We start from the raw sequence: 13,885 nt of genomic DNA, 5'->3' as shown, positions 1-13,885 counted from the left end.
CTTGTTTACAAAGCTATTGTACTACCAACCTTACTATATGCTTGTGAAACATGGACCACTTATAAATGCCATCTCCAACTCCTCAAAAGATTCCATCAATGGTGTCTCCAAAAAAATTTACACATCACTTGGGAAGACAGGCGAACTAATATCAGTGTACCGGAAGAAGCAAAGATCACCAGTGTTGAAGCAATGATTCTTCAACATCAACTTCATTGGACTGGACATGTTGTGCGGATGCCTGATGATCATCTTCCAAAGCAACTACTCTATTCTGAACCTAAAAATGGAAAGCGTAATGCTGGTGGTCAACAAAAGAGGTTTAAAGACTGTCTCAAGGCAAATCTTAAAAAATGTAGTATAAACACTGACAACTGGGAAACTCGATCTCAGGACGCAAGGGAGAAACATGCTAAGAGGAAGGCACGCTTGGCAAATCCACACCGTGATCAACTCCTGCCTGGAAACCAATGTCCCCACTGTGGAAGGACGTGTGGATCCAGAATTGGCCTCCACAGTCCCTTACGGACCCATTGTTAAAACCGTGTTTATGGAAGACAATCTTACTCGGCTGCGAGTGATCGCCAAAGAAGAAGGAGACTTCCAACTTTGACGGGCAGCAGAGATCTTTCCCCAGGCCTCCATCGCTGAAATCTTTAAACTGGAAGTGCCAGGATTAAAGCTGAGACTCTTGTGCGGTGTAAAACATGTGCTCTGCCACTGAGCTATGCCTTCCCCCTTTCTAAGAGCATATTCCTTCCACCATATTGCACACATGTGTGTGCAAGAAAGCCCCGTCAGCTGCTTCTGCTAGAAAAGCATTAAGCATACACATGCACATGCACACGGTGCAGTTTCTGTTCCCAAAGAAAACTGAGACACTGAGCTTTCCTTACACTGAGATGCATGTAATGCTTAGTTCTGCCAACCTTGCATTTAAGCACTCGCCTGGTGGGCACAGGTGATAAGTATTTGCATGCAGCCAAGTGCATGGTGGAGGGGGGGGGATGCCATGCTCCGCCTGCCATCTATTTCCTGCTTCAGGCAGCAGGGGTTGCATAGGTGTATGACGCTTGTTCCCCAGATTGTATACAAACACTAAGGTATGTTTTATTTTTGTATTTTTCTGTATTTTTTTCAGTGTTAAGATATTATGGACTGTATAGACTCGTGTTCATGCTGGCCATTGGCCTTAATAGAATGTATGACATAATTAATGATACAGTGGTACCTCTACTTACGAATTTAATGCGTTCCGAACACACATTTGTAAGTCGGAAAAAATTGTAAGTCGAATCCCATAGGAATGCATTGGGAGAATGCATAATAAGTCGAAGCAACCCTATCTAAAAATTCATAAGTAGAAAAAATCCTATCTAAACCGCATCCAAGATGGCGGACGGAGCTCTGTTCGTAAGTAGAAACATTCGTAAGTAGAGTTATTTGTAAGTAGAGGTACCACTGTATATATTTTTTTGATTAATTTTTTGTAGTTAAAAAACTGAAGAAGACCAAGATCGGGCACCCCCAAACTGTGGCCCTCCAGATGTTTTGGCCTACAACTCCCATGATCCCTAGCTAACAGGACCAGTGGTCGGGGAAGATGGGAATTGTAGTCCAAAACATCTGGAGGGCCAAAGTTTGGGGGTGCCTGGACTAGATGATCCTTGTCATCCCTTCCAACTCTACAGTTCTATGATTTGTTTGGTAACTTCACTTAATGTCCTTTGAAAAACATTTTTATGCCAGCAGGCATTATTCTTAACTTTTGATCGCTTCCAGCTGCCTGCTATCAGAAATGTTTTTTTTTTTTTACCTTTCCCCCCTCTCTGTTCATTTGTTAATATTTTAATTAACATTCATTCTTAATTCGTTATTGATTGGCCTCTATAATTAATGAATGTTTGCTGCCTTGTGTGCTTTTGCTAAAATGGAAAGGCTGGATAAAAGATCTTTATATAAATAAATAAAGCATTTGCCTTGGAGTTAAAGGACAATTGAAAATTATTCTCTCCTGTATACAGTATTAAAACAGTTTATGAGACACAGTGGTGTTTTTTTTTAAATTATTATTCAACAGACTTTAAATAACAATCAGCTAAACTTCTTATATGGTTTATGTAAAGCATTCATTTAAAAATATATATTCTTCTACCTTCTAACCCTCTTTGACCAAAAAGAAATTACCTTTAAAAAGGACACCATTTACTGTTTGTTATTTACATCATACTGCTAGTATTGTATACTTTGCATAAGCCTTCTGTTGGGGAGTGGAGGGGAAATCATTTTCTGTTTGCTTTGCAGAAGAAGTTTACTCTAGCTGCTTCAGACAAAGGGATTGATTGAGTCTGTGTTGCATGGAGATTCAGTGTGGCCCTGCAAATGAGGGTGGATTCCCCTCAGCCCCAGCTAGCTTTGGCCATGGTCAGGGATTATGAGAGTTGTAAGTCCAGCAACATCTGGAGGGCCTCAGGTTAGCCACCTCTGCCCTGAAAGCCACACAGGGACTGTGCTGATTCCTAGCATCCCATATGGCAGACTTCTGGTCCTTATTAGCACAATTAGTATGAGAAGCAAAACAGCCCCAAACAGAGATAACTACGCTGGACAATATTGTACTGGTCTGCAGGTGTAACATTTGACGTTGCGTTTCTAACGACATAACGGAAGCATTTTTCGAGTGGGACCAAACTGGTGATAGCTTTACCGGTAAACCCTCTTGGTAGCGACTTTGTGACAACATTTGTATAACACCTAGCTTACATTCTGCTCAATAAGCACTGAACAGTAGCAGTAATTAAGTGAATATGTACCATCTGTCTCCCATCGTTTGTGTTTTCACTAATTGTGATGAGGCTTGACTCCCTCCCCCCTCCCTTCAGGGGGCTCAAGTAGAATAAGAATATGAGAATGCCTGCTCTAAATGCTGAATTAAATAATTTGATGCAAGTGTATGCTAAATATAGCCTTTGGGGTGTATTTGACTGAAGAAAGATCTCAAGTTTTTACGGATGTGTGGTGGCTTGTGACCTGCTTTTTTCGTGGGGAGGAACAAGCTTTGACAAACCTGTCTTCTCCTCTTGATTTAAAATAGGCTGTGTGTAGTGTAACGTTCAAACCAGCTCCATATATCCAAGATTTGCAAATCACATTCAAATGAATGTATGATCAGTTCAGAACGTTCTTCTCCTGAAATGTGTATTGTAACGATGCCATACAAAAAGGCTGTGTATCACAGTAAAGCCCACTTATAGGCAGTTGGCAATTTAACAAACAAAAGCACCCTTAACACATTGCCCTTCTACTAATTTATAGATAATTTTTACCTTAGTTCTGTGTCTTGTCAAGTAAGCTCATTTGTTCTATTGAGAGACAGAGGATCATAGAGTTGGAAGGGACCCAGTGGGTCAGCTAGTTCAACCTGCTCCAAAGCAGGAATCTCAGTTAAAGGATCCATGACAGATTTAAGCATCCAACAACTGCTTAATTAATAAACTAATAATTAATAAACATCAATATATTTGTTAAATATAGTAACTATATCTGACTGGCCTTTAACCACTCCTCTATCCCACAGTTACTTCCCAGGGTTATTGGTAAGTTAAAGGTAGAAAGGGTATAAGTGATATTAAATGGTGGCAATGTGGTACCATTGGTTCAGGAAAACCACTGGAGTGGAAACCCCACCCCACCCCAAAAAACCCCCACACATATTGTGTGTTGACTCCTTATTGAGTATAAACTCCCTTCTTGTTGGCCCTACAATAACGCTATGCATGCTGGGTTTACAGGGCCCGATTATCTTCGGAATAACTGGTTTATTCTTTATAGGTCAGTGCACCTTTCGTATCTCTAATAAGGCCGATCAGGAAATAGCATGTTCTACAAAAGCAAGAGTGAGACATGGAAAATGATGGTTGTTCATTCAGCTAAGACCAAACAAATCACCCAGTGTGGGGGCTCACAGCTGCTTCGCTTGTGAGATGGAAATGCATGTTGGAGGCAGCCTTCGGGAAATAAATTGTAAGCGTATGCCTGGCATTTTCAAAATAGGGGAGATTTTAAAAGGAAGAAAAGATCACCACACTGATTTTATGTTAAATATTTCATGCAGAGAAAGGGGGATAATATGCCAAATCAAACATTACATGCGAAAAGGCTGCCTGTCCTAGGAATAAGCAGTTTCAGGTACAGAGGTTTGGAATAGAGAAGGGGTGAGAGGAGATGGATAGTGGCAAATGGGGAAAGGCTGATCCACCCCTCTTCACCTCTCTGCCCCCTATTTATTCCCCCCAAATTGCCCTTCCTGAAGCCATTTTTCTGTAGAAGAAGTAGCTGTTGGGTTAATAAATGCACTTGTGTGTAATGTACAGTGGTGCCTTGACTTACGAATTTAATCCGTTCCGAAGGCACCTTCGTAAGTCAAAAAATTCGTAAGTCGAAAAACGCCATTGGAAACGCGATTTCCCATAGGAATGCACTGGAAACGGAAAAATTCGTAAGTCGAAGCAACCCTATCTAAAAATTCATAAGCGCGCGGCCATTACCCCCATTCGTAAGTCGAAAAATTCGGTTGTCAAGTCATTCGTAAGTCGAGGTACCACTGTACAATGTGGCACAAAATATATCCAGTAAAAATTAACAGGAAAACCATCCATTGTTGGTGTTGCTGCTTCAGTGATCATCACTTTGTTAGCAGTGATTACAGTGGTACCTCGGTTTATGACGACGATCCGTTCCGGGGAGCCAGTTGCTCCCTGAGTTCGCCGCTCACCAAAAGCACACTTATGCATGTGTGCGAAGCGCCGATAGAGCGCTTCTGTGTGCGCTGCGCAGAATGCTTCCGCGTGCGTGGAACCCGCATGTAAATACTTTTGGGTCCACGGTGGTCGCTCTCCGAGTTCGGCATAAACGGAGGCGGTCGCAAACCGAGGTTCCATTGTATAATGAATGCTTGTAGACAGCATTGCATATACGGTTTACTTGATGAGTTAACATCCAAAGAAAAGTATAGAGTGAGCTGTTTTATATAAAAAAATTCCTTCAGTAGCACCTTAAAGACCAACTAAGTTTATATTTTGGTATGAGCTTTCGTGTGCATGCACACTTCTTCAGATACAAAAAGTAATCTTTAAAAACAAATCCTAAGGGGGCAAAATGAATCAAAGCATCTGGCTATTGTTGTGTTTTTATGCAAAGTTATGTTTTTTCAACCACCTCAGGTAACATGCACACCAGGGTTACACGGCAACTTTTATCTTTTTAGAGACCCACTTGGCCATTGGCTACTCTCTGTACTGGGACAAAGTCCTGCGGGGGACATGCATATTTATAGCAGTTTGTGCTCTGCTGTGGCTAATTAGACTTAGCCTTTGAAAAGGGTGTGAAGATACCTTGCTCAGCCAAATTAGATGGCTGCCACCACAGAGGCTGACATCTCTTGGAGTTGCCAAATGGCCTCTTAAAAGAATAGCAAAAGGTCATGTGGGAAGTTTGGGAAACAACGGCATCAGGAATGTGACCCAGTTTGAAAGTTAATTTAACAATTTAAGCATAAATATATGTCCATTTATTCCCGTGTGTGCTCATTTTCTGTACAGTATTTATAAGCCACCTTATATAGCAATAAAAACTAATGGGTCCAGAGACTATCAAACAATTACAGATTCTAGTATCTAGGAGGTGCCATTCCGTATCTCACAGGATAATCCACAGAATGATCTTGCACTTCTCTTTTTTGCCCTGTTGTTACTAAAGCATAGTAGCAGCTTTAGTTTTCAAATTATGAATGTATATGGCTCTTAACATGCAGAGAGCATGGGTATTTCCTTTCTGTCTTGTAGCAAAACGCTATCTTGCCCACTTCCTACTAGACCATATTTATAGAATAGTCAGGATTGCTCCTACCCCTCAAAAAAAACCCCACTATGGCTTATTTTCAGGGGATGTCATATTTTTTCCTCCTGCCGCGGCCGGCATTGCTGCTGCGCCTATCACATGTCTTATTTTCGGGGTATGGCTTATATACCTTGAATGCTTAAAAATCCTGCTATGGCTTATTTTATGACTACGTTTTAAAATAGGGGAAACAGGGTATATAAGTAGGTGTAGGATTTCAGCATTAGACACTGCAGCAAAATGGCGCCTCCAGGAGGCAAGGATGTCCAGTGAGAAAAGTGTAGAGGGGGGTCCCTGTAGCTGCTATTTCTAAACAAATCTAGGAGAACCTATTCCATGGCAAATGAATGTTCAGGACCTTAGTGCTCTTTTGGTGGAAAGAACCAAGCAGAAGGCTCATCTCTAAGCAGATAGCACTCTACAGAGCATTAAGCCTATATGATCAACGGTTTTAGATTAAGATCCTAAATTGTATTAAGGCTCTATTTGGATGCAAACCAGCATGTTTTCGTTGTTACAGCAACCAGTGAGACTGTATGCTTCTTCAGGAAATGTTTGAGCTTTGAAATGGGAAACTTGACTAAAATTAGGCCACCTTGCTTGGTGGTGTATTAGATTCTCGCCCTACCCCTCCACTATGCACCTCTTGCAATGTGCAACATAGCTGGATGTGCATGTGCAATGGTCCAGTCGATATCTTCGCCCTTTTCTTCTTTTTTTGAAAGTTGTATGAACCGGTCCTGTGTGTATGGTGATATGTGCAAAACCAGTGCATCACTTGCTGGAGGTATGTGGTGAAGTGCAAGTTTATTTGCAGGAATACAGTCCAAAACCCAGTAATGTATGAACTGTGCTTTCTTCTCGATCTGATCCTGACCTGTTTTAAGCAGATGTGTGCCCTTATTGCAAATCAAGTTACCATTTTCTGAACTACATTAGTGTATTTTCTCAAGAATTCAGATTTAAAGTCTCCAGCTCTTTTATCTTAGTTGGACCATTTTCTTCTGGAGTGAAAAAAAAGCATTGTCTTGAGCTAGGGAACTAGCAAACTAAAGACTCATCATTTCAAAGCATATGTAACATTGATTGTTGTCTTTCGCCTTTTGTCTCATTTAGGATCTATGTTTACACTGAAAGTGCAAGTCAACGACATCATCAGCCATCAATATTTAAGCCAAGCGATTGTGGAAGTGTTTGTCAACTACACAAAAACAAATTCTACGCTGACTGGAAATAATGGAGCAGTATTGATACAAGTTCCCTATCAACTAGGTCTAAGTTTAACTATTGCATCTTATAAAGATGGTTATATGTTAACACCTTTGCCTTGGAAGACTGGAAGAATGCCGAGTGAGTAAGCCCCTTTTAAAATCCTATTATTAAACTGAATGCACTTGAACTTTCTTCCTTCTTTTTGGTAATCCATCTAATTTTCATCAGATGAATGTGACTTAATGAAGTCACGCAAAGTATGTTGTGCTGAATGCAACTGCAGAGGTAAGTGCCGCTGTCTTGAAAGAGATATAAAATATAGATCAAATGCTTCCATGAAAATATTGTAATTACTGCAGGTCTGCCCCAAATATTGAATACAGACTATCTTAAAGGAGGCGGAACCGTTTGAGAAACTGGAGCATATTGTCTCAAACGATAAACATGTGTTTTCCTGATGAGTCTGGAATGGCACAATTCTTACCCTGTGCTTCAGGTCATAGAATTATAGAGTTGGAAGGGACCCTAAGGGCCATCTAGTCCAACCCCATGCAATGCTGAAATCTCAACTAAAGCATCCTTTTTTAATGCCTCATCTGTTTTGTTATATTATTCCCCCCCCCAATACTAAAGCAAAAAGGCTAAAACAAATTCCAAACATAAACTAATGCATAAAAGTAACAGCTTGTGTGTAGGCATATAGTTTTGAAATTGATTACTTTAAACTAATCAGATTGCCTCATTATATCCTTAGTGGAGAAACTCTGCTTAGTTTAAAGTCTAGTTTTGTTTAAAGTAAGGGTTGTAAACCCAGTTTGCACATAACAAGAAACTCTTGCAAATTTACAGCAGGAAACAAATGCTTTTGAATTCCTGGTTTCCATGTGAAATACCAGTCCTCTTTTCTATCCATCACTGTGGTGTCCTAAATTTCACCACTCTGCAGAACTGTAAGTCTTTTTTCTAGCTTTCTTTTCCAGTACATAAACCTTTGTAGTAATATATTCCTATCATTTTGTCTTCCCACAGTATATTCATCAGTCACACTCTCACTGTTCCCCCAAAGCCAGGCAAATATATGGTTGTTTGAGGATACAGTTTTAATTACTGGGAAACTATCTGGTAAGTAAAAGCAGTACAAAAGATTTATCTAAGTTTTTATGGCAAGGTAAAAAAACAACAACACACGAGTTAAACTGAAAGTACAGCAAGAGGCAAAGGAAAGGGGAGGATTGGGACTGGCTGACTTGAAACTGTACTTTGCAGCCAGTTGCCTAATTTGGATGAAGGAGTGGGTGACCTTGAGAAATAAAAGAATTTTGGAATTAGAAGGTCACAATTTAAGGTTTGGATGGCATGGGTATCTGTGGTATGACAAGGTTATAGTTAGGGAGTTTAAAAATCATTTTGTTAGACATACTGTATTGAGAGTCTGGAGCAGTTAGAAGCCTAGGTTCTATACAAATACCGTTATACTATTATGGATCTCAACACCTAAATGTGGCATATTACCTCAATGCACATTGATAAGAGGTGCAAGTGGTTCATGCTTGAACATTAATTTTTGAATGCCAGTTAAATGTTTTGCCAATCAGAAGTGTTAACTGTTTGAAAGAAGCACTGTGAAATTGCTGGCTTTGAATTCTTCCTCTTTTTCAGATGCCAAATCTCAACCAAGCGTTCAGTTTCCAAAGTATTTAATAAAACTTCCTATGAACCACCATATCACAAATGTTACAGCCTACCTTACAGTGCCCCAGCAGTTTTTGAAAGTGGACCATTTTCTTTATACAACTGGAATTCTTTTAAATAAGTCAGGTATGTCAGATTTTCCACTAGCTTTTGAAGATATACAGCAGGGATCTGAAGACTATCCCTTTAAAACATTATCGGCAATAGGTTTTAGACCCACCGGTTAGGACTTGAAATGTAATATTGTAGCTGAATAACAATTTATCCACCTTGGAAGTGTAAAGAGTCTCTGGTTTTTCTCAGAACACCTTGTTAATTGTGTGATCCAACTCGCGAGAACATTCCCTGAATCACCCTGATTCATCTTGTAATTTGGGGTATGCTCAGAGCCAGCACACACCCCTGCATTTGTTGCTGACAGAGATTTGTCATCCCCAGCTTGTTGCAAGAGAGGAGGGAAGTTATTTGTCTCCACCTTCTTTGATTGGCCAATAACTATATTAATTTTTAAATCTCCATTTATATTGGCAACAATGCCATTGTTCAAATTCTTACCAACTCAAGATCCCCACATCATTTACAGAAAGAAAAATGTCAATGCAGAATACTGTATTCTAAATAACAACAACAACAACAATAATGAACCACTTTTATTTATATCCCGCCCTCCCCGGCCGAAGTCGGGCTCAGGGCGGCTAACATCAAATAGTATTTGATTAGTATAAAGTCAAACAATAATTACATTACCTCCTAAAAACAGGTCAAAATCAAATTACAGTGGTACCTCCGCTTACAAATAACTCTACTTACGAATTTTTCTACTTACGAATGGAGCTCCGTCCGCCATCTTGGATGTAGTTGAGATAGGATTTTTTCTACTTACGAATTTTTAGATAGGGTTGCTTCGACTTACGATTTTTTTCTCCCAATGCATTCCTATGGGATTCGACTTACAAATTTTTCCGACTTACAAATGTGCGTTCGGAACGCATTAAATTCGTAAGTAGAGGTACCACTGTAAAGTCTAGTTAGATGGCTTTCCGCGGGGTTAAGGTTGGGAACAGTAAGTGCTCATCGGCCCAACTGTTTACGCTGATCTTATATGGGCCTTTGAGAATGCTGAGAGGCCTCTTTCATATTTGTTCTTATACAAAAAGAAAAGGGGACCTGGCGGAACAACTCCGTCTTGCGGAAAGATGTCAAATCCCGCAGGGCCCTGATCTCTTGTGGCAGAGCGTTCCACCAGGCCAAGGCCGAAAAGGCCCTGGCCCTGGTCAAGCCAGCCTAATCTCTCTGAGGCCTGGGGTCTCCAAGGTGTTATTATTTGTAGACCGTAAGGTCCTCCGTGGGGCGTACCAGGAGAGGCGGTCCCGTAGGTACGAGGGTCCTAGTTTTGTTCCTTGTACACTGGAGCCCTCTCACCAAAATTTCAGTGTATTCTCCCTTGTTTTATTTTGAATTAAGTCTCTCTGCCACAGTGTATTCAACCCAGTGCTAAGAGTAAGGTTCCGACAGCCCAACCTCTTTCCTTGCACGACAGAACCTTCAAGGCGTCCCCTAAATCTGTTCTGGGTGTTGCTTCCAACCCTTCAGAGCCAGATATAGAGATGCCTCTGGGGGCATGCAGGGGGGGAGGAGTTGGAATTCCCCTTACACTGGTGCGGATCCTTCTCCTAGCCCAATGTGCCCCCCCCTCAAAAAATATGATTTCATTATTGAGCTGTATAATGAATGACAATCAATGATGTTTAAAATAAACAAGCAATAAATGGCTGCCTAGTGTTTTTTTTTTTCATTTCTGCCACTGATCACTACTCTTTCAAAGGGTATTTGAATACACCGAGACACACAGGGATTAATAATGTATGCCTGCACCTTTTGCAGCTGACGAATCAGCAAATAAAGCAGCTTTCATTTCCCCCCCTTGATCCTCCTGAAATCTCTCTGATGTGTTTCTTTTTAAATTATTTATGTGGTCCTGCGAAAAAAACAACACCCAGCTTTTATCCTAGGGGCAGGTGGAAGTTAATTGATACATGATATTTGACAGTTTTCTTGTGACCCACATCTAACAGTGTGCACATTTTGAGAAGGATTCAGATGCTTAATTCTGTTCTTGAGCCTTTCTCTCTCCCTGTGCAAGATGTGCCAAGATGAGTCATTTGTGTACAGGTCTGTTAGCTTGTAGAAATGGAGAGTGACAAATGTGACAAGGTGTAATATTACACCATGCATATGGAAAGTTTTCACAACATTTTGACTGGGCATAGAAATTAGAATTCTTACGGTTAAATGCAGAAGTCTTGGATATATATATATAGTAAGCTAATGAATATTTTAGTTGATACAGTTAATATTTTAAGATGTCTAAGTATTTAGATGCTGCAGGGGAACATGCATATTAATTAATTGCTGTTTTTCTTTTTCTTTCTTTTACATAATAGTGTTCTGATTCAGTTTTCCCCTGCATGTTTATAAGTAGATCCCATGTTTATAAACTGAATGTCAGAAAGCTGACTTAGATTAGAAAAAGTGTTGGTTAATGCTCAGCCTCTCAGATTAGTGTGTGTTTGTTCTGAGCTAACCGAGTTACATCGATTCATCCATTCCACGGTTGCTGTTGTTTGCCAAAGTGGAAAAGCACTTTACTATCCACACATCTTCGAAATTCATTTTGAACTGATCTATTGTAGGCCGATGAGTATCATGCTTAGTGGATTTCCTTCTGAGTTTTGTTTGCCCTGCTACTGATTGTACACTTACCCTACTCTATGTGCTAAAATACAAAAACCATAGTACAGATAACCTACTGCATTTTGTAAAGGGATGGTGACAATTCTGTCACCTGCAATATAGATTTTTTGTTTGCAATCCTGAAGCACAGTTGCCCACCAAAGTAGATGAGGTGTAGGAAACATTTGGCTCTCCAGATGTTGCAGAACATCAACTTCCATCATGCCTAGCCATTTGCTATATTTACTGGACTGATGGGAGTTGTAGTTCAGCAACGTGAGCTAGATCAGGCTCCCTCAACCTCAGCCCTCCAGGTGTTTTTGAGACTACAGTTCCCATCATCCCTGACCACTGGTCCTGCTAGCTAGGGATCATGGGAGTTGTAGGCCAAAAACATCTGGAGGGTTGAGGTTGAGGAAGCCTGAGCTAGATGAACCAATAATCTGGCAGTTTCTTAATAAGTGCTGCTCCATACCATTTAAGTGCTGTCATACTGTTAAATAATTAAGATTAAATACAGAAGCTTATTTTGATGCCTTTTATCACCATCTAGTGGTTTATTTCTGTACTGCCTCCACTACTAATGGCTATTGAAATTGAGCGTGTGTAGAGACATATTTTCCTATTTTTTTTTTTAATTACTGTGGTTGTGATGGGTCTAGGTCCATTCTGTATCAGTAGCCAGATAAACAAAAAGTATAATGGAGAAAGAGGGAAATGTTTGCTTCCGCAAACTAGTCTGGCTGCTGGGTGGAATACTGATTTGCTCCTTTTAAAAAGATGTTGAGCTTTTGGAGATGCTAGCTAGAATGTTCACTGAAATATTCTTCCCAATAAATTATTGTGAAATGGTATTTTTTAGAGGACCAATATATGTTAATTTGGAAATGCATTAATAGCCATCTTTCTCCATTTTTATAATAAAAAGCAGATAATTTAAACAGCTGTACTTATATGTAGAATAACCCTTTGGTTTGCATATACCGTGTTTCTCATATTATAAGACATGTCTTATATTTATTTTTTCCTCAAAAAAACACACTATGGCTTATTTTCAAGGGATGCCTTATTTTTTTCCTCCTCCTCCTGCCGCGGCCGGCATTGCTGCTGCGCCTATCACTATGTCTTATTTTCGGGGTATGGCTTATATTCCTTGAATGCTTAAAATCCTGCTATGGCTTATTTTATGGGTATGTCTTAAAATATGAGAAACAGGGTAGGAAATTCAAAAAATGTTATGACTACATACCTTTTGTGGTTCCAGATGACTAATTTGGAACACACACCCAGACTGAAAATGAAATAAGATCATCTCCTTGTTTATGTTTAGGTTTCAAAAGTATTGAATTAACTCCCCTTGCTGCAATATGTGTAAACTTGTTTTCGGCTGGGAAAGAACTGAACGTAGATGGTCCCATTCAGATAACATTGCCTCTCCTGCCTACTAGTGCTGTCAAAGCAGGAGATCCTATCCCAGCATGGACCTTCGACATGAAAACTGGTGAGTGTGTTCTCTGTTCTGCATTAGCACAGGGCTGAAGCTGTGTAGCTTTAAGATTTTCACTTAGTCCAAGTCAAAGAGTTGGTCAAGTCCATGGTCATTGGGCCTTGCCAGAAGCTAACAAGTAGGCTGCCATCACACACCCTTGAACCTCAGGTGGGTGCCCTTTCCAGGGATACAAATACTTAAAAGCAGGAAGCCTAGTTAACAGTTAGCTTACCTACCCCACCTGGAGACTAAAGTAGCTTGACTTTCTCCGTCAGGTCCCACTCATAAATAGCAGGAACCTAATGACTTGGCACATGAGAGCTTGGATTAACCATGACAGTTTTTTGTGTTGTTGTTTTTTTAATTTTGTCTTTTAAGAGTACCTGAAAAATGCAAATTGGCATAACTCATAGCACATGCTGTTTCCCCACTCTGACATCTTGTTCGTTTACATGGAGATCTTTGATGTGCACTTGGAACTTTTGAACAGAAAAGGTCTTAGCTGTTTGTTTTAGTGTTTGAAGACAGCTCCACATGAATGATAGGAGCTGGAGTCCGGCAATACAAGAGGGCCACAGATTCCCCATTCATGCAGCTGGAAACATCACGGGCACATCTGACCTCTAGAGTTTTGGACAGGGCTTATTGTGCTTTGATTTAAAGGCACCTTGCCCTTCTAAAAGAAAACATTTTTTTTCCTCCCAGGTGCCTGGGTGAATCGTGGGTTGGGCATGGTGAAGGATGCACAGAATCATCTTGTATGGACATACACTGCTCCAAGTCTTGGTTACTGGATAGCAGCTCCACTGCCTGGAACTAGAGGTATCCCATGGAAATGTGAAATCATTGAATGGAACTTAG

General features: G+C 40.4%; 1 protein-coding gene across 1 annotated transcript in view; it reads left to right on the top strand.

Annotated features, from left to right (window-relative positions):
- FAM171B (family with sequence similarity 171 member B) overlaps positions 1-13,885 on the top strand; it is a 30,318-nt gene that overhangs the window by 9,940 nt on the left and 6,493 nt on the right. The window contains exons 2-6 of the mRNA XM_035133458.2: positions 7,015-7,248; positions 8,140-8,232; positions 8,770-8,928; positions 12,866-13,036; positions 13,730-13,846. Of these exons, the coding sequence (XP_034989349.2) occupies positions 7,015-7,248; positions 8,140-8,232; positions 8,770-8,928; positions 12,866-13,036; positions 13,730-13,846 (774 nt within the window). The remainder of the gene's footprint in view (positions 1-7,014; positions 7,249-8,139; positions 8,233-8,769; positions 8,929-12,865; positions 13,037-13,729; positions 13,847-13,885) is intronic.

Source organism: Zootoca vivipara, chromosome 1, assembly GCF_963506605.1.
Source record: "Zootoca vivipara chromosome 1, rZooViv1.1, whole genome shotgun sequence".
NCBI lineage: Eukaryota > Metazoa > Chordata > Lepidosauria > Squamata > Lacertidae > Zootoca > Zootoca vivipara.
This window is presented reverse-complemented; position numbering and strand designations above follow the sequence as displayed.